At 41.8% G+C, this 22,107-nt stretch overlaps 1 protein-coding gene across 11 annotated transcripts in view; it reads left to right on the top strand.

Annotated features, from left to right (window-relative positions):
* Window positions 1–22,107, top strand: part of MTUS1 (microtubule associated scaffold protein 1) — a 261,609-nt gene that overhangs the window by 232,757 nt on the left and 6,745 nt on the right. For all 11 annotated transcript variants that reach the window (XM_044299622.1, XM_044299618.1, XM_044299631.1 and 8 more), the window contains 3 exons: window positions 16,862–17,076; window positions 20,182–20,287; window positions 21,982–22,055. In XM_044299622.1, the coding sequence (XP_044155557.1) occupies window positions 16,862–17,076; window positions 20,182–20,287; window positions 21,982–22,055 (395 nt within the window). The remainder of the gene's footprint in view (window positions 1–16,861; window positions 17,077–20,181; window positions 20,288–21,981; window positions 22,056–22,107) is intronic.

Below are 22,107 nucleotides of genomic sequence, written 5' to 3'. Positions count from 1 at the left end.
CTGAGAAAAGCAAACCACTCACCATTGGATGGTACATGACCTACATGCCGTTAATGAAGCCACAGTTTCTAACACCCACATCGTGCCCAATGCACACACACACCTTGTCGGCTCAGGTTCCCATTACCCCTACTCACTCCACTGTGATTGATTTGTCCTTTAGTCCCTACCGCCTCACAGATGAGGTGGTAGATGTTTTTTGTGCCTAGAACTGGCAATTTTGTGCTCCCCCACACTGGGCCTATCATATTATTACATTTAGATTGTATTGTTAATGAAGTGAGTGGCCATGACTCAGCTGTCCTCACCCAACTGCATGGCCAGCAATAACGCCCCATAGTATAATATTCAGTCAGACTTGATCCTGTGGCCAGAGGTGCCCCTTTCTGCATCAGAGCTGGAGTAGTTGTACTAGCTATGCTTGATGAAAGCTCTGAGATAGTTCTGAACCACAAAGTGATGCTGATATTACATCTATCCTCATGAACGTACAATCCAAATGATTGTTTTGTTGCCTCAATGTTGCTCTCCAAAGGTGTAATACTTTGGACCCAGCCACCCTGTTGCCTCTGGACCAAGGGGGGAGGGAAGAGTTAGGGCACCGCACTTTAAACTTTTCTTTCAGATTCAAAGGAAGAGGCTCCTGACTGTTTGCAGATGATGTCACAAGAGGTAGTGGGATTTGGTAAATCAGTCATTAGGTAATCTAGATCATGTGCTCTTTGTGGATGGATCGAGGTATGGCAGGTACTACACAGGTTGGGCAGTGGTGATTAAACGTGAACTACCACACTTGTCTGCTCAGAAGTGGAGCTAAAAGACTCTGAAGATGGCTTGCAGATATGCAGATGGGAAAACAGCCACCATTTACACTGATTCCAGGTGTGCTTTGGGATAGCCCATGACTATGGGCCCATATGGAAAGCCAGAGACTCCTTAATCGCTTCAGGTAAACCCATCGAAAATGGGGAAGCAGTGAGGTCTCTGATGGAAGCCCTCGTGTCACTAACATGAGGGGTGATGGCAACGAAAGGCCACTGTAAACAGATGCAGAGGAGGCAAAGGGGCAAGCCACGGCAGATCAGGCGGCAAAGATGGCTGCCAAATTACCTAAGCAGACCCCTGTCTTAAGTGGCCACAGTTCAGGTCCCTGAAATAACTCCTCCTGTCTCCCGAAAGTTCTTAAGACCTTACAGAACCCTGGGGAAGGAGGAAAGGGACTGGTGGATGAAAAAGGGGGGACTACAAATAAGAAGGGAAACTTTACCTTCCCAGGTCCCTCTACTCCACGATGGCACAGGCAACCCATGGAGTGATGCACCAGACAAAAACTGCTATGTGTGATTTAGTACGTAGCATATGGTACGCACCAGGGTTCAGCACTGTAACAGTCAGACATACTTAAGGATAAATGGTTTGTGCCCAGAACAACATGGGCAAGGTGGTTAAGGTACCCAAGAAACACGTCTTGCTTTTTGTATCTGTTTCAACGTTTGCAGACTACCTTCAAATATCCAAGGTGGGCATGTATGAGTATGTATTGATATGTGATGACTTGTTTTCAGGATGGCCAAAACCGTACCCAAAGAAGTAAAGAAGATTATGGCTGAAGTTGTGTGCAAGTATGGGGTACCTTAGATCATTGAAAGTGACACAGGTGTTCACTTCACAGGTGAAGTGATGCAGGAGATGAAGAAGGTTTTGGGTGTAGGACAGGCCTTACATGCTTCGTACCATCCACAAAGCAGCAGTAGAGTAGGGAAAAGGAACTGAACGGGACACTAAGTTAAAGATTTAAAGTCTTAATAGAGTACCTGCTGGTAGCCCTCTTTTAGTAAGGTATACGCCTAACCGTGAGACAGGCCTTTGTCCCTATAAGGTCCTTTTTGGGTCAGCCCCTAGAATAGGATTTTAATTCCCACAGCAGCTCCAGATGCAACATGGTTGTCTGACAGATTATGTGATCAGTTTGGTATAAGCATTTGACTAAAGTACATTTTCGAGTTTTTGCTTCACTTCCAGGTTTTGATAAAGTACCAGGAACCCACCCACTTGTGTCTGGAGATTAGGTGGTAGGAAAAGACACGTTAGAAAAGTCCCAAAACCCTGGTTTGATGGTCCATTCCGAGTGTTGTTGACCACAAGCACAGTGAAGCTCAAAGAAAAGCATAATTGGATTGATTTCAAGGAAGTGTTGAGACTGGTTTTCCCTTGTGTGACTGTTGATCATGACTCAAAAGAATATGGAAAATTGTATGAAAACTTCGATCCAGAAAATCAGGAGCACTGGTGACCTCTAGTCCCCCCATATAATGTCAACGCCAGTTAGGGAAAGATCATCTGACTTCCCCTTGCTCAAATCCAGTGTCACGGGAGGCTGTTCGCTAGGTATGGCTTGTCGTGGAAGCTGGTGAAGAGGAGGCGGAGCATTGGGACAGATGTTTAGGTTTAGGGAGAGAATGAAATTCAAGGGGGGACTGTTAAAGATGGGTGAATTTTATTCTATATTTTGTAAATCTAGGATTGTAATGAGTTAACTTTTTCTACTTCCAAGTGCCCACCCACCCCCCTCTTTGTTTCAAGACTGGAAAGGAGAGAGAGGGGGGCAAAGAGCTGTGCTGTGGGAAGTGTCTGATTTCTCATCTTTTACATGTGTTCCATAGAGTGTCAGGCATTGCCTTATGCATGAACAGGTGGAATGCGTAAGCCAATCATATGGCTTGATGATATGTATATATTATTCACTGCCTATAGAGAAGCACCTCTTTAAAGTGTCACATATGACGTAGGCAGTATTCTTGTTAGAATAAACTCCATTACAAAATGGCGATGGTAACCAGATGTTTACATTAGTTCACATTCCAAAGTGGTACTCACTGCGCAGATGTTGAAGTGTTATCTCTGTTTCTCTTATCACTTTTTTCCTTTTTGACCAATGAAACAATGTTTTAGCCTCAGAGAGGACTGCCCTCTTCTGAAGATTCATAAACGCTTAGTCCATGTAATAAAGTTAGAGATTGCTTTGACCAACTTCTGTGTCAGTGTCCAGTCTCTCAGCCACGCGTGGATATTAACCCCTGGGGGGGGTACATTGATCAGGAACACCAGAGTGTATCTAAAATACCCTAATTTAGGGTGGTTTTAACACTACCAACCGACAGTGACTTTAACATCCACATTAAAACGTGAGCGACAAACAAGTGCCTATGTGAGGACATGTTCATACAGGGTGTGATTAGGAGCGAACGTCTGTTCTCCCGATCCTCAGCCCTATAATCTATTCCTATTCATTCCATTCATTTGACTTTTTTTAGCCCTTTTTTTCTTTTTACAGAACCCGAATCATGACTTGTGACAAATATAAATTACCTTATACCCCATCTGTAGCTGTGTGCACCTTATAACACATATAAATGATATACGTACATGTGTTTATCACATTTCAGACACACATTAATGTGACAGAAGAATCAATAACCCTGGTTACTCATTAAGGCAGTTTCTCTGACTCCATGGCCTGTTTACTGCCATGCAGTGACCCACGGTTGTAATTACCACAACATCCTCATGGCCCATGCTCAAACTCCTAGATGCAGCTCTAGAATTTGCCACTGGCTTAATATAGAACATGTGGATGGAACCACTCTGCAAGTCTATATTTGCAGTCCTATTCCTATAGTCCTCATAGTGGCACCTGTTCCATAATTATAAATACTTTTTTGGTTTTTCTTAGTAAACTTGCATAATACTAAATTATATTCATTTTATTGGTGGCCATTTTTGATAGGACTGTCTGAGGTTGACAATCTTTTGTATATAGGGAACGCCTGATTTGTCCAATTTTTTTTTTCTTCTGGGAGATATGCCACTCCCCAGTGGTGCATCTAGAAATGACTTGGACCAACAGCAAATTTTTTGAACTGGCCCCTCCTGGGTGGGCTCCTTCTGAGTTCGGGCCCAAAGCAGCTGCTTCCCCTATTGCGATTCCCCTGCTTCTTCCACATGTTATGCTTTAGCTTTTTCCTCTCTACCCAAAAAAGCTTGTCCGAAACAAGTATTTGTGTATGAGGAAGTTGAAACAGATGAGTTTTGGCCCACAGCTATTGAAGATGCATTTGTGTTCAGTTTTAACAGCCCCTTCTATGATGCTCTCTTCTTTTTCTGTGGAAGTGACAAAGTTAGCAGAGTACAGTACTCTGGTATTTATGGCAGTTCCATAGCAAATTAATGGAGTGGCTGGGCGCGTCCTCAGCTTTTCGCTACATCAGGATGGGGAAACGGGAGCCATTTTCTGGGGGTTGGTGGGTGTCCCAGCAGTTGGAACCTCACCGATCAGTTGGCTATCCCATATCATGTGGATAATGTTAATGGGCAACACCATTAGAACAGCTTGCCTAATATTGTGTAGCCTCCTTGTGCCTCTAAATACAGCGCTAACCCAGAAAGGACCCTATTACGCTGCCTGGTGTTTGGGCAGTGCGCGCATCGCCATCGACGCAATTTCAGGTCGATGCAAACTCTGAACTTGGGAGGAACGATTGGTACCGCAGTTTGTTCTCCCTCCTTCTGTTATTTTGATTATCGGCAGCACATCCCTGATGACGTAGGGAGATGTGCTGCCGATAATCTGGCATCTTTTTCATCCTGATGAGATACCCATCAACTGATGAACAAACGTTTGCTTGTTCATTAGCTGATTGGTTGCTCAATTATACAGGCCAGTTATCGGGTACGAGCGCTCCTATGGGCACTTCTTTCTGATAATTGGCCCAAAATCGTGCATTCTAATAGGGCCTTAAGGCATTAACTCCACAAGACCGCTGAAGGTGTCCTGTGGTATCTGGCACACAGATGATCGCCGCAGATCATCTAATTTCTGTATGTTGAGAGATGGGACATCCATGGATCTGATTACATCCCACAGATAATTCATTGGATTGAGATCTAGAGGGTTTAGAGCCCGCACCTTCAACACTTTCTCATGTTCTTTAAATGCCAACAATTCTTGTAATGTTGCAGGATGCTTTATCCTGCTGGAAGAGGCCACTGATTTAAGGAATGGTGTTGCCATGAAGGGGGTACTTAGTCTGCAGCAATGTTTAGGCATTGGGTGCATGTCAAAATAATAGCCACATGAATGGCAAGACCTAATTTTTTTTCTAACAAATCTTTGCCCAGACCATCACATTGCTACAGTAGCTCTTCTATGGGATCAGCCTGGACCTAGCTTTCACTCAATGAGTGACCATTACCCTGTTTTCTCTCTCGGACCATTTTGGTTAGTACTAAATACTGTATTCCAGGAACCCTCCACAAGATCTTCTATGTGGGGGATGCTCTGACCCAGTTGTCTACTTTGTCAGGGCTACTCAGAAACTTATACTTGCCTATGTTTCCTGCTACCGACATATCAACTTCTAGATCTGATAGTACTTGTGCTGCCCCTTGATGGATGCCATTGTCACCAAGTAATTGGTGATATTCATGTTATAACTGATCAGTGTATAGAATAGATACTGTATATGTGTGTGTGTGTGTGTGTATATATATATATATACACACACACACACACTTTAAAATCATGCATTGTTAGGTATTTGTCAGGGTATGGCCACACATGTTGTCAATGATATTTGTTTTCTACATGTGGAAAATCCGCAGTATTTACAGTACCAGAAAACCGGATGAGACTACAGAAATCTCAGACGGACTGTTGCTGCAGGTCATCCGCCCACATCTTGTCAATTTACACTCTACGTTTCACCCATGATTTCCAGCCTTTGCAATGCAAAAGTTGAATGTAGCAGAAAACCTGCTGCAATTCCTGCACAAAGTGCCACATTGCATTTCAGAGACCCTCTGACAGCAGTTGAGCAGCGGAGTCGTCCGGTGTGGACATACCCTCACTCTCATCCTTTGCCAGCAGAGGATACTTGATGTGTCATAAATAGAGCACTCCTTGGCATTTTGAAAGGATCAGCTATTCAACAGTGCGAGGAGTCGCCCCTGCTGCCAGCGTTAATCTGCTTTATCATATTCCCAGAGCGCAAAATGTACAGGGGTCAGGCTGACTCTTCATGATACTGAACTTTTCTTGTTGCTCTGGAACTAGTGTACGTCTTTGGTCACAATTTTGGAATTTTGGTGCCTAGAAGTCAATTGGCTATTTCCCCATAATGCTTCCGTATTAGAGCAGTGATTGATCTTTCCTTTGTTTCTCTGTAATTTGCAGAGCCTTGATAGAAATATACCAAATGGCATTGAGAACGGTCTTCAAATTTCTGTGTGTCTGGCAGCCACTTATCCCCTGTTGCCTATTGAGATGGGCAGCGGAGCTAATGGCTTAACTAGTCATTGGCTTAACTTCTAAATACATCTTTATAGCAGTTGAGTTTTTTTTTCCTGATACAGAGCTCCAGATCTACTGCATAGACAGAAACTAAAGACAGTGACACAGATTTACTAATTGTAAAGATGGCAGAAGCTTAGGCGGGCTGTAGACCTGCACTCATGCAGCTCAGGCTGGATGATACATCTGGTGCAGGGACAGACACTATTGGTTGACTGACTTTGAGACACATTTTTACACCAGAATTGCACCAAAAGTTTGGTGCAAAATGGTGCATTTTAAGCCCTACACATTTTAAGCACTTCACATGAAGCTTCACTTATTTTCCACTATGCCCTACCCTTTGGCCAAGCATTTCAGGGGAAAAAAAGTGAAGAAACCCTACATGCGCCACTTTTTTTGACAGATTTTTGGCTCTAACACATTAGTAAATCTGGACTGTGGTGTGCGCACAGTACACCTTGCCGTAATGAGTATTCAGTGTACATGATTTCTGATTTCTAATAGATTCTCTATGCTTCTGTGATCAATAGCAAAATGGGCTCCTCCCTCTTTCCACCAAGGCCCGATCCCTTGCCAAGTATGTGGGGGGGACGGGTGTTTTGCACAATTGGGCCCCCTGTGTGGAATCGGATGATCCCATTTATCATCTTCGTTACTATTACAGCATGGTGTACAAGAGCGCCTTACATGCCCATATAATGACCGCTGACGGACACCTTGTGATTATGGCTACAACCAGATAGTGAGGTGAGATGGCCTGTGCGGTCCTAACTTCCTCTTCCATCTGTCTCCTCTGTCGACCTGATATTAGTGTACCTTAAATGGTTTCTCGAAAATCTAATATTTGCTAATTATTCATATGTGAACTGGCATTTGTCCCATCCCTGTAAAATTTGGTGGCCACACTATTCAATGTCCTGTAGGCCATTATTCTGCACTGTCGAGCAGGAAGAGGCAGTCACGTAAGCCCCATGGAATGCAAGGGGAATTTAATTTTACTGTCGTAGAAATGTTATTTTAAAATGCAGGTTCTCTTTTGGGAAACTTGGGCAAATTCACTCCCTTCAGCTGAGAGAGTTGCTGTCCCTTTTATGGGAAAGGTGGCCTCATACTGAACATACTCAGTTATACATGTCTGTGAAGGTTCTCATTTATCCAGGTCATGGTATATATCTGTAAAGAATAAATCAAGGCAACTGGACTTACTGTAGATTTCTTGAAAACGTTTCACTCGTTCTTCTAACGAGCTTTCTCCAATTAGGATAATGGAATCAACACCTTTGACCCAATGCTGGGTATAATTACCAGATCTGGATTCAGTTACATATTTATTCCCAGAATTTTTGTACAATCACTCAGAATTGAGAAAGCTCGTTGGAAGAACGAGTGAAACGTTTTCAAGAAATCTACATTATGTCCAGTTGCCTTGATTTATTCTTTACAGATATATACTCAGTTATACAGTACATAGACTTGTTATGGGACCCATAGAGGCCCATACTGTACTTTCAGAAGCCTATGAAGACATGCAGAGGGCTTTTTTTTTTTTTGTCCGGTTCATACTAAACCTAACAATGAAATGTACCATGCTCCTTAGGATGCTGTAGAGATGCCATCCAGGTGCACACTATAGGGCAGGCATGTCCAAACTGCGGCCCTCCAGCTGTTGCAAAACTACAACTCCCAGCATGCCTGGGTAGCTTACAGCTATTAGGGCATGCTGGGAGTTGTAGTTTTGCAACAGCTGGAGGGCCGCAGTTTGGACATGCCTGCTATAGGGTCTCCATATACCATCATACAGGCTTCATGTAAACTGGCCATTTATTTGTCGGCCTAAGCGGTTGATTTTGGTGTGGTGGGCCAATCATCTCATGTCTATGGGGGCCCTCCAGATTGTCTCCGAACACAAGAGATCCATTGGCTGAGGTTTCTGTCAGCTGCTTAAGCTGGCCATAAACATTAGATGTCTGTCAGTGGAACGGCATTGGCGTCATCTCGAGTCTGCCCCGACGGCAAATGTTTACAACACATGCATGCTCTGAGAGGTCATTGATTTTAGGTCAGTAGTTATTCCTGGTGTATGTCCAGCTTTCTTCATTTCTCCATATTAAAATACACAAGGATCCAACCACTAATGGTGCTGTGAAGGACCCTGCTTGAGGACTTACTAAAAATGGTGGTATAGATTTTTAGTTTTTTTTAACTCTGTCCGTTTGCTTTAGGCGTTTTGGTTTCCGTTTGTGAGATCCGTTCGGGGCTCTCACAAACGGTCCAAAACGGATCAGTTTTACCCTGATGAATTCTGAATGGAAAAGGATCCGCTCAGAATGCATCAGTTTGCCTCCGTTCAGTGTCCATTCCACTCTGCAGCGTTTTGGTGTCCGTCTGATGAAACTGAGTCAAACGGATCCGTTCTGACACACAATGTAAGTCTATGGGGACGGATTTTATATGGCACAATAGAAAACTGATCTATCCCCCATTGACTTTCAATGGTGCCCAAGATGGATCTGTTTTGGCTATGTTAAAGATAATATAAACTGATCCGTTCTGAACGGGATTCATGCGGTTGTATTATCTGAATGGATGCGTTTGTGCAGATCCATGACGGCTCCGTGCCAAACGCTTGTGTGAAAGTAGCCCTAACAAGGTTATTACTTACAGATGTTCTTTGAGGAGTTGTGCCTAATGTAACACTCAGCTTTACCTAATCTAAATTTATTTTCTAGTAAATGTTTTTTCTTGTTTAAAACTTGTGCAATCTTCCGGGACATAACATTCCGGTAGTACTGAAAAGTGTACCACGCCTTAAAGGGAATCTGTCACCTGGTTTCAGCATAATAAAGTGTTACTACTGCCCTGTACAATAAAATACCTTATTTCTTGCTGTAGGCTTCATTTTTGGTTTCATGGTTTCATTAGCAATAAAATCCACTTTTTCTAGTATGCAAATGAGTGTCCAAGGTGCCCAGAGGGGCGTTATTATCCTTCTCTGGAGCCCAGTTATTTGGATGTAACTACGCCCACAGATTCCTTGCGTCCGCTCAGTGAAATCTCACACAGGCGCAGTACCGCAGACTGCCTGCGCCATGTAGAAGCTCCTGAGGGCTATTACATTAGTACCCCCATGTACCTCAGATTAAAAGTATTTGGCCCTCAAGCACATCATCAAATAATAGGCTACATTGGGTTAACCATTAATATGAGGTACACATAATGAGGCTTCTTACTATTAATGTGAGGCACATGCAGGTCCAAATTGATAAAACAATGTGCCTCATATTAACAGCATGTATCTGATGCCATTAACCCCATGTTGCCCATTACGTTAAGCGGGGTATTTGACGAGGTTGCTATTATGTGGCACATGGTTTCATCAATTTAGACTCCATGTGCCTCACATTAATAGCCAGTAACCTTATCATACTGTAGTACCCAACACCAGCCTACACATTAACCCCATGCTGCTCAATGTCCATTATGTCAGGAAGTACTTGCTGGTGTTACTATTAATATGAGGCACATGGCTTTATCAATTTAGACTTCTGTTTGCTTCACATTAATAGTAAGTGACCCCATCAATTACCTCCTCACATAATGGGAAATTGCAACTTTGCAAAAAGTAAAAATAAAAAAATACTCACACGTTAACCCCATTAAACATGGGGTTAACGTGTGAGTATTTTTATTTTATTTTTTTCATGGTATCTTATTGGTGTTGCAATACTTTTTTATTTTTTGGAGTCACATTTAAATACTAAATGTAATCGTTATATAGTGTTATATATTTTAATATGCACCTTGTGTTTTGTCGTTCGCGTGAATCAGTCAGCGCCGACCAGCACCCCCATAAACCCTGCCCACCCCCTAATCCTAGTGATTTATACCTTTTTAACAGGTTAATTGAACCTGTTCTTGGCCAAAGTCTGAGATTAGTGCCATCAACTGGGGAAAGGAGGATTGAAGGTTGATTGGTTTTTAAGATAATCTGCCTAGCCCCTCTTCATATTAAGGTATATTGAAGGTTATAGGCTTGGAGGACATCATTGCTTAGTACCTGATTTAAATATAATTGCTGCATCGATATAAATGGCAGTTGTCAGCAGATTTGTCCCTATGACACCGGCTGACCTGTTACATGTGCTCTTGGCAGCTGAAGGCATCTGTGTTGGTCCCATGTTCATATGTGTCCTCATTGCTGAGAAAAATGATGTTTTAATACATGCAAATTAGCCTCTTGGAGCAACGGGGGCGTTGTCATTACTCCTAGAGGATCAGCTCTCTCTGCCACGTCCTTTGCTCCTTGACAAGTCCTAGACCTGGACATCATCACTCCCAGCCCTGTCAAAGTGCAGGGGGCGCAGCAGTTGCAGAGCTGAGCCTCTAGGAGTAATGACAACACCCCCGTTGCTCCTAGAGGCTCATTTGCATATATTAAAACTTCATTTTTCTAAGCAATGAGGACACATGAACATGGGACCGAAACAGGTGCCTTCAGCTGCCAAGTGCACATGTAACAGGTCAGCCGGTGTCATAGGGACAAATCTGCTGACAGAAACCAATGAAACAGTGTCAGTACATGTCCTATTCTACATGCAGATGGTAGGTACAGAAGCAGGTTGTTGTATGTTGTCTGTACATTCAGAAGGCTTTTCCGTGCAGACTGATTTATCATATGGCGGGTGCTCTTTCTCCTTACTTGACTGCTGGTAAGTGCTCACTGACATGATCACACCGACTAATGGATTATTGCCTAATGGCTGCTAATAAGAATGCAATTTAACAAGATACAGTAATTCAGCCAGACCTCTCTGACAAAATCCAGCCAGCAAACTGTAGTGAGATAAGCACTTGTGTGTTTAATTACATTAAAACCCGGTCAGCGCATGAGTGGGCAGCGGTATAGTCAGAGGCTCCAAATGTTTTATCCTTTCATACCAGCTTTATTATGACCATCTTGTAAATTGCCATCCGCTAACACATAGTGGTCAGTCGTGTGCGGTTTAGTCAACTGATCGCTTATTTCTTAGGAAGGAACCGTATTTACACCACTTAAGACAAGACAATTAAAACGTAAAAAAAAAAAGACTAATGAGTGGGGGGGGGGGGGGGGTCCGCCTTAAATGTATAGCGACCAGTGTAAACTGGCAAAAGGGCCCACATGACCCACTTTTTACTGATTGTTATGGGTCATATATTCTTTGCCATAAATATTTAAAGGGACTGACCACCTTTTGGCTGCTTGTGACCAATGTCAGGTGACTTTATGACAGTTGCTAATATAGCCTTTGATATTCTGGGGTGTTTGCTATATTTAATAAATTATGCAAATCTTCTGTGTTTTCCATATGTCTACAAGATGGCCGCTGATGGAGGGACAAGTGATCAAGCATATCACCTCCATGTATTGTCTTCTGCGTTCAAACACACTGCTGCATCACAAGATAGAGGAAGTGCAGATGGCAGGTGTAGTGTATTTAAACAGAGGAGACATTACATGGAGGTAATTTGTCTGGTCACATGATCCACCATCAGCAGCCATTTTATGGACAAGACATCTGTGTGGACCGCAAACAAGGGGGAATACCTTATGAAATATAGAAAATGGCACAGGCTATGTTATGAAGTGTCATATAATCCTCTTACAAAGACACTGGTCAACAGTAACCAGAAAGTGGCCAACCCCTTTAAGAATTCTACTCCTTTAATATGAAGTACGGATACAATAAGTGACAATCCGTTATCTTTGTTCTTTTAGTCAGCAGTCTTGTATCATTAGAATAACCCCTCCTTATTATTCCCCGCTCCGGATCTGCTTGCCAGAATGTGAAGCTCTTCTGGTAGACCAGGGCATCCACGCATTAACGCATAACCAATTATTAGAACGGTGGAGATGTAATTTAAGCCGTTAACAGCTGATCACTTTGTGTGAGAGAAGCCAGCCCTCCAGCTTCATTTTATAAAGGGTTCTCTTCGTGAGACCACCTCTTTTAAGGGTTTAGTTTGCCATGGGCAAGGAGAACAGATGGTCTTTAACATGTAGGCATATAAGAATACGTTTGTGTTGTACCAGAATTTCTCCTACTTCTGCTTTATCTAGTTTTTCCCCCAAAAAACACAACACTGGCATTTAACCTTACTGCATTATATAAATCTGATGAAGTTCTCAGTGTATTTTGATGACTCCAGCTGTGACCGGCATCTAGTGTTTGTATCCTGGAGAAAGAATCATGGGGAGTCTGTAGCATCAGGTCTCTCCTTCTCCTGCCATCTTGAACATCACAGGCCTGCTGGAAAAACTCTGCCCTAAGACAATGCTCACATCATGTCTACAGGACAGGGTCCAGGAGAATGCGCAGAACTCCGCCATCAGATGCAAGGTTATTGATGACGATCTCTTACAAGCTTTGCCATGTTTAGGATTTTGACATGTCATCGGGATAGGGAACCAACACAGCGAAAACTGTCACATGACCGCGATGGAATGCAGGAAAACAGGCATTGCTGATAAACCATCGCTAACGTGTGGTGTTTCCTGTCAATTGAAATTGAACATTTTAAAATCAGAATACCACTTTAGCCTTTCATAATCTTCACACCAGGGTTCAGAACACACTGTGCTATCGCACAGGCAGGGCTGAGTCTATTGGCAACATGGAGATTCCTTGCCCAGAGATTGTTTTTCTTTTCCAGGCTGCCAGTGGAAAAAAAAAGCTTGTAATAAAAACTTGGAAAACCTCTTGCAATTATGAATAAAATATGCCCTTCCTGAGACAGCACATAATGAGGCTTGTAATTGAATTAGCTTCATGTGAACCAGCCTGAACTTCTCTGTAGAAGCAGTATGAGCAGAAGAAATCCTCTACCGCTTGAATTATGAGTTATTACATAGCAATTCTACATTTATTTGTGCAGGCGGTAGAACTCTGTAAATAGCCATTTGTTCTTTAATTGTTCTCTGGGAAGATGATACATTGCAGCTTTTTTTAATAGTACTATGGGTATGGTGCATTGTCTCTACATGTGAGTGGCAAATCACCCAGTTTATTATCTGAGATTAACCACAGATTGCCCTTTTCACTCTGCAGCTTTGATCAGGTTTGAATCTTGATAATCTTTAGGTTAGGCAATGGTAGATGCCGCTTCAATGTAGGATGTCTCTGCAGGCTGTCTATACATACTTTTTAGATGTTTGGTGGAACCAACTGACCAATAATGTGTATGTGGCCTCCTGCCAGCCGTCATGGTCTCGTTCTTGAGAAACTTTTCTTCTGCAGCTTTTATATTTTTCCTTGTACAAGATCTCTGACAGGAATATAACCCCTGCATAAAGCCAAACCTCCCGATAGACCGTATTTTGTGAAGTTGGACCTACAGTCCTGTTCTCAGACCCCCAGTGTCTACTATTCTCACAAACCTGAATATATTCTCTAGGCATGGCTTACGGTAGACTGGACTGCAGCTTTACCATTGTAAAAGCTTTGAATTGGTAAGCCAGACATATAGCTTAAACGGTTTGTCTCATAAAGACAACTTTTTATTTTATTTATAAAGACGAAACCAGCTCTAGCTTCTCTAATTCCTATCAATCAGCTCTTCTAAGAAATTTGCATCTGGTCAGGTAATGTAAATGAGTGGACTTCCATGTAATGCATGGATGTATTGGGTCCACCAGCGCGGGATGTAACTGAGCAGATCTCCCTACTGGTGCTTAGAGGGTGTCCTGAATGGTGGATTCCAATCTACGGCACCCTTTGCCATCATAGAGCATATGGACAGGGGTTGTCTTTGAGGAGCCTTGGCCACTGTTAGGGATACATTTTTGAACTTAACAAAAGGGACACAAATTGACTCCTTTCTACCTTTAGTAGGACTGGTCAGGTATTTTTGACAGAATATCGCTGTCAAAAAATATCACTGAAGCCGATGCTGTTCTTGCCATCAAACATGATGTAAGACTTGTCAGAAGTCCTAGTAGAACCCAAGTGTGAATAGAGGCATTTTTACTGTATATATCACAGAAATAATGTAAGAATTTCTGTATGGATAACAAGTTTTAGTTCTGTTGATGAAAAGTCAGTCCACGGCTGAGTTTAGCCTTTCATTTCACCTATACACTTTCATCTCTTACACAAGTAACCTCTTCATACTCAGATAGCCTTAGCACATTCCATCCAATCTATTTATTCTTACTGTCAGACAAGTCCTTACAAGTGAAATGCCAGATCTGCCCACGCACGCAAATCCATGTTCCTAAAAATGTCCAATGAACTTTGGAAAGCGTGATTTACCATTCCTTCTGAAAAATGAAGCGTCAAAAAAATGGGCGCTTACACAGATTGTAAATGTAACTGTCCATGTGCCAAGCCTCCAGTCTGTCCTGTGCAGTTCATGCTGCTTCACTAGGCTCCAGTTATTTTTTGCCCGGCCTGCTTTGTATTGTTGCACTTGAGGTTTTGTACTTCTGTATTTCTGATTAGTTTTGATGCTTGCATACCTTTTTGAATTTTTCAAATTCCTTCTGTGATGGGATGAGTATTACTATGAAAACAGACTGGTGTAGTGTAAGCCTAATAGAGATAGAGACTTCAGCAAATGAGATTTAAATTTTTAAACATTATGTCCTGCATCACTGCCAAAGGGTTTATCTCCAAACAGATGAAGCTGAACAAATCAGATATAATCCACAACAAACATATTATTTATACTTAACTAGATCTATTGAAATATCACATTTGCTATTGTTGCATTGCTTAAATGGGTTTCCAACATTATTTAGTGGTATGATGACATCAGATTTTGGGATCCAACTGCTTGGAGACCCACCAATCCAGGTTCCTGGTTGAGCTGCTTCTTCTTCACAACATTGTTTTTCTGCATAACAATGCTCAGGGCTACCTTCTCTGCATGGAACTGTAAGACAACCCTGGCCATACTCGGTCATTGGCGGTCAGCTGTCTTTGCTGACTTTCCCATCCACGTACATGCTTGGCCAAGAGTGCGTGTTGTCAGTGGGTTGAGAAGAGACACCCCCAACAGCAGCTCACTTCCTAGAAGGAAAGAAGATTGTGCTAGGACAGTGCCCAATCCTTTTCTCCCCTGTTGCGGACAATCAGAAGGACACCAAATGCTCTAGATTGGTATCTTATTCTACCGAAAATGGTGGGTTCGGCTAAAGCATATGGATGGGGTCATTAACTGTATTGTCAAAGTTAAAATAATACACCCTCAGCAGCGATAAATGTGAAAAAAATAGCAGTTATATTTACCCCTTTCCCATCGTTTAAAGGGGTTGACTCACTTGAGCAAATTACCTTTATTGTGTAGAGAAAGTAAATACAAGGCTAATGTATTGTGATTATCCATATTGCCTCCTTTGCTGGCTGGACTACTTTTTCTATCGCGTTATACACTGCTGATATCCATGGTTAAAACCACCCTGCAATCCAGCAGTGGTGGCCGTGCTTGCACACTATAGAAGAAAGCACCAGCCTATGTGCGCTCCCACGTTTCTGACCACCAGAGAGGACTGTGTGTTTGTGTTTTTTTGTTTAGTTTTTTATAGTGTGCAAACACGACCACCGCTGCTTGCTGAAGTGAGACAGCAGGGGTACAGAGTGATAAGGGGTGATAAGTATGGCTTTTTTTTGTTGTTTTTCTCACATTTACTGCTGTTAGGGATGAAATAATGTTACTTTGACAATTCCTTTTGGTTTCATTCTTGTGATTTGCTAGAGTCCCATATACTAGATCCCAAGCAATCATGTTATGACATATCTGATATTTAGTGATGTGCCATAACATTATTGCATGAGAATAGCCTTTTCTATTGCTTTTAACTAGTTTTGAGTGAATCAAAGTTCACAAAGTGGACTTTGATCCGAATTTCAGGAAAAATTCGATTTGCCATGATTTTTTCTTGAAATGGCGGTAAATAAAAAAAAAATACTTGCCACATCCTTTTGAGCACGAAGAGGCTGCTGCCATCTTGCTTGAAGATCACGCGCAAAATGTCATGCGCATTGACATATGACATCACAAAGCCAGCCAGCGTAATTACTTTGTCACGCGCTGCGCAAGATTTGGCGCTGGATGGCCGTGGCAGCCTCTTCACAGTAAAATGCTATAATATGAACGCGGCATCTGAGGGGTTCAAAGCTGGGGGGGGGGCGGGCGGCGTGGTGCAATAGTCGTTCCCTGTCATTGTACCCACTATTTACAAAGAAATGTGCTTCGTGACAAAGTAATAATTTGTCACAAGAAGTGAATTTTGTAAAATTTGGCGAAGCAGCCTAATCGAGTTTTGGAGCACTTAGCTCATCCCTACTGACTGGTATATGTTGGCATTTTACAATATATAACTGCTCATGTGGTAGTAAAAAAAAATGACCCTTCTAACCCTTCAGGTTTTTTGTTTCGCATTTTAAATCCTCAAGCCAAAATGAAATATACAGGAAGCTATAATAGAAAGTATGAAGTAGTCGAAGCTTTATTTTTCATCTTTTGCAGTGTCTGCGTCTGGCACATGTGAAAAGCTCGAGAAGGAGAAGAATGACTTGCTAGTAGCTTATGAAGGCATTTTGCAGAAGGTGAAAGATGAACACTTTGCTGAGCTGAATGACCTGGAGGAGAAACTCAAACAGTTCTACACTGGCGAATGTGAGAAACTTCAGACCATCTTCATTGAGGAAGCCGAGAAATACAAAACAGAACTTCAGGAGAAGGTAGATGATATTTCTGTAGAGTGGTACAGATTATTTAAAGTGGTTTTCTGCAACAAAAAAAAAAAAAAAAAATGCAAAGAGTGCTTTTTGCAAATTAAAAAAAATCTGTACTGGCCCAGCCATTCCGAAACCGCCACTGTCTATTCTCCCGCCCTTTCTGCATCATGGTCCAACAATGACCTGGTGTTGCTTTATATTTTTAGACAGTGCTCTTTCCAGTTTTACACACAATGCTTTTTGGCCAAAAAACCTCTTTAATGATTCATTGGACGTTATGGACTTTGCATTTTCCCAATTAAGTGCGTCTCAACTTCCATCAGATATTGGACAATCATACTGTTCTCTTGCTTGCTTTAACACAGTAGTGGTAAAACTGCCTTCTCTGTTTTTTTTTTTGTTTTGTTTATCGGTCACTGCCTTTTTTGAACCAAATGATCATTGATCCATGGAGTTATTCTGATTGCTAGATTTGGAGTCGGGAAGTATTTTTTTCCTTTTTACTTAAAATGTGGAAAAATGGCTTCTGCCTTGCTCTGGTTTAACTTTGCAGTATAGTATGCTGAACTGTATGGACGGATGTCTTTTTCTTTAGCCTTACATAGTAACATAGTACATAAGGCCGAAAAAAGACATTTGTCCATCCAGTTCGGCCTGTCATCCTGCAAGTTGATCCAGAGGAAGGCAAAAAAGCCCTGTGAGGTAGAAGCCAATTTCCTCACTTTAAGGGAATAAAAATTCCTTCCCGACTCCAATCAGGCAATCAGAATAAATCCCTGGATCAACGACCCCTCTCTAGTAGCTATAGCCTGTAATATTATTATGCTCCAGAAATACATCCAGGCCCCTCTTGAATTCCTTTATTGTACTCACCATCACCACCTCCTCAGGCAGAGAGTTCCATAGTATCACTGATTCCATACCCTAATTTTGATAATCTTTCAGGGTACTGTAGTTGCCCCATTCCAGTTATTACTTTAGTTGCCCTCCTCTGGACCCTCTCCAGCTCTGCTATGTCTGCTTTGTTCACAGGAGCCCAGAACTGTACACAGTACTCGATGTGTGGTCTGACTAGAGATTTGTAAAGTGGTAGGACTATGTTCTCATCACGGGCATCTATGCCCCTTTTGATGCAACCCATTATCTTATTGGCCTTGGCAGCAGCTGCCTGACACTGTTTTTTGCAGCTTAGTTTGCTGTTTATTAAAATTCCTAGGTCCTTTTCCATGTCAGTGTTACCGAGTGTTTTACCATTTAATAAGTACGGGTGACTTGCATTATTCCTTGACTTGCAAACTGATATTTCTTTGGGAAGACAATCCTCTTATGTAGACCAGGAATTGATAAAAGGGCAAGAAAAGAAAATTCAACAAAAAACTGCTTCTTTCACAAGTGCCTTTCGTTAGTCCCCTGGAGAGTAAATCCCATGCTGAAATACTTTGGCTAGGGTTAAGATTGTTGACTGCCATTTTGTATTATCTGTAGCTCTTTTCCTGTTTTCTTAAGTCTGAGGACATCTTTAAAGGGTTTCTGTCATCAGAAAAGTCGTTATGTATCTGGCTGACATTAGCGATGTGCTAATGTCAGCAGAACATAACAGTATGATTTTTGACTCGCTGCCGTTCCCTCAAAATGAAGAATTATAATATGCTAATGAGCCTCTAGCTGCTAGTGGGGTGTTGCTGCAGCACCTAGAGGCTCTGTCTTCTCACCCTTTGGCACTCCCATGTCCAGTTGATTGACGTCCTAGTTCTCCTATGTGCCCGTAAAATCCTGCGCCTGCGCCGTCCCGTTTAGTATTCAGCGCAGTGAGTGAAGCCGGCAGCAGAAGAGCGTCTTTCACATACTGCGCCTGTGCCGAATACTAAACCGGACGGCGCATGAACTAGGACGTCAATCAACTGGACATGGGCGTACCAAAGGGTGAGAAGACGGAGTCTCTAGGTGCTGCAGCAACACTCCACTAACACCTAGAGGCTCATTAGTATTTATTTTGAGGGAACGGTGGCAGGCAGGGAGTTAAAAATCATACGGTTATGTTCTGCTGAAATTAGCACATCGCTAATGTCAGCCAAATGCATAACTATTTTTCTAATGACAGAAACCCTTTAAAATGGCTTAAATGACTTAGTACTTGGCTGTGCTTCTTTGTACAATCATATGGCTTAGTATCTGGCTGTGCTTCTTTGTACAATCATAACTGTGAAGGAACTAGTGTTTTTGGGCTTCCCTAAAGTTTCTTTCAGCCATAGTCCCTGTTTTAGCTGCTCAGCTAGATGCATCTCTCTCATAAGCAGTGGGCGTCTCCCTTCTGTTGAATCTGCCTGTACTATATGCAGTGACCTCAATTACCACTATGTTTGATTTTCTTCTAGGGAGCTCAGAAAGCTGCTAAGGAGAGAGATCAGACTTGCATACACACAGGAGCTTCTCTGCTCTTCAGAAGCAGTGCTTCTATCAGGCATCAGAAGCTCAGCTAGCTCCAACACATCCCTATTTCCTGTGAACAGTCTTCTGAGTCTCTGTTACCAGGGATGGATCTTGCCTGACAACAGGCAGGAACTTGGGTAGTAGTGAGACCCCTAGTGTCTATGGCAGCTTTTTTTCAGGTGGTTGCTGGCTTATTTTTTAAATGGAGTGATGTGTTAGTTACACCAAATATAATGTAAAATGTATTAGTTACACCATTTTCTCTAAAATGAAATATTGTGAGTACAGTGACTTTTTTTTTTTTTTTTTTTTTTTTCCCCCGTAAGTCTTCTGTACAACTCTAAACTGAAAATGTTTATTTGTTCTTGATAAGCTTTTATAATGTATGTGTTGAAGGTCAAGTATTTGGACATTTTAAGATATAGTAATCCAGAACGACACCCTAATGTGAGATACAGGAATTGAAGTCCAATTTCATGTGTTCTTTGTGAGCCGTGCATTTACACCAACAGATTTTCGGACAATTTTTTTGTCTATTCAGACCAAACTGTGTGTGTGTGTAAACGACGATCTGATTAGTCGGAGAATCTGTCATATATTATGTTGGTCTAATACAGGCCTTAGTCTGTACAGCATAACTTTACTTCTTAGTCACTAAAACTGTATAATATATTTTAGGTTGATGACCTCAACGTCACTCATGAAACCTACAGGGATGCAGCTGAAGCAAGTCATGCTGAGGAAGTAAAAACCATAAAGGAAGAATATGAAAAATCATTTACAGGTATATTATTTTTCTAAAGCAAAAAATATTGCTGTCTGACCTGCACACAAATTGGAAAGACTAGGAAGAAAGCTTATATATGAAAAAATTATATTATATATATATATACACACACAAGAAAAATGGCGGCACTGGAACACAATCAAAGAAAAAGAGGGTGCACGTCTCCAGGGGAATAGGCTTCTTACCCCAATGTGTAATCCAGAAAAGTAGGCGGCACTCCAAGAAAGATGACAAGTGAACTTTATTCACCCAGGTGGTGCAACGTTTCGGTTCCTCACTAGAACCTTTTTTTTTGCTTGAAAAAGGTTCTAGTGAGGAACCGAAACGTTGCACCACCTGGGTGAATAAAGTTCACTTGTCATCTTTCTTGGAGTGCCGCCTACTTTTCTGGAATATATATATATATATATATATATATATATATATATATATATATATATATATACATTATATTTTACAAATTAGTTATAGAAACCATCTTCCTCAGCATGCTCAGACTTGTCTACTGATATGCATAGTTTATAAATGAAGCCCATACAAAGGAACTATCAAGAGATTAGTGTTTTTAAGCCTTTTTCCTGGGCTAGTGAATGGTTTGAAATGTCTATTTTTGATCAGTGTATAGATTATTTTCTTTTTTTTATAATTCAAAAAAATGTATTTAAAAAAATTGCCCGTGGCTGTCCTTCAACTTAAAAGTGTCTGCTGACTAGTTGTAATACTGGCTCACACTAAAGGGCCCTGTTCCAGTCAGAACAGTATAAGCTGATTGTTCCATCTAACAATGAGAGTAAGTAGAGTTTAGGTGATGTCATCACTCGTTGAGCACCAGAGCACCAAGTTAAGTTGTCATGTTTGAGGAGACACAACTCCCATCCCCTTGAGAAATTAGTAATGAATATAACTCTTCTGTGTTATTTTCTTACTGCCCTTTTTAGATAATTACTTACTAAACCAATGTCCTGACACAATCCCAACTAGCGTCAATGACTGATTTACTTGATTCCGACATGTTCTTCTGAAATCTTCCCTGCTCTGGTCGACTTACTGTAGGAAAACGGCTTAACTAAAGTTTTTAGGCCAATCCAACGGTTTAATTTTATTTTGCAGTCAACTCTTGAACTTCACTAAACTGAGTGTGAGCAATTTAAAGTCCGTTTATCCCATGTCTATAGGACTTTATAGTCTCTCTCTTTAGCAGCAGCCGAACTGCCATTTACTTTGTGTACATGGCATAATAGGGACATACCAAGTAGATGGGCCAGAGCACCTTTGCACAATAAACCACATATGTGTGATAATATTGATGATCTAGTATTTTGGGCCCAGTAAATAATCATGTCTAGAGATGAGCGAACTTCTGTTTTAAGTTCGGCGTCTAAAGTTCGGGGGCGGGTTAGCGGAGAATCCCGATCTGGAACCGGATATGGATTCCGACTTCCGTTGTGGTCCGTGGTAGCGGAATCAATAATCGGCCATTATTGATTCCGCTACCACGGACCACAACGGAAGTCGGAATCCATATCCGGTTCCAGATCGGGATTCTCCGCTAACCCGCCCCCGAACTTTAGACGCCGAACTTAAAACAGAAGTTCGCTCATCTCTAATCATGTCCTCTAAAGTTTTTCTGCTATGACATACTATATAATGGATTTTTTATAACCTTATATGTTCTGAACCTCTTTCTCTAGAACTGAAAGACAGTCAAGAACGAGACAATAAGCTCCTGGAAGTATCCTTTAAAGAAAAGCAGGCAGAGCTAGAGGTTGGTTTTATACTCTATATTATGTACTAATTTGTCTCATTTCACCTGTTGC

Source organism: Bufo gargarizans, chromosome 1, assembly GCF_014858855.1.
Source record: "Bufo gargarizans isolate SCDJY-AF-19 chromosome 1, ASM1485885v1, whole genome shotgun sequence".
Classification (NCBI taxonomy): domain Eukaryota; kingdom Metazoa; phylum Chordata; class Amphibia; order Anura; family Bufonidae; genus Bufo; species Bufo gargarizans.
This window is presented reverse-complemented; position numbering and strand designations above follow the sequence as displayed.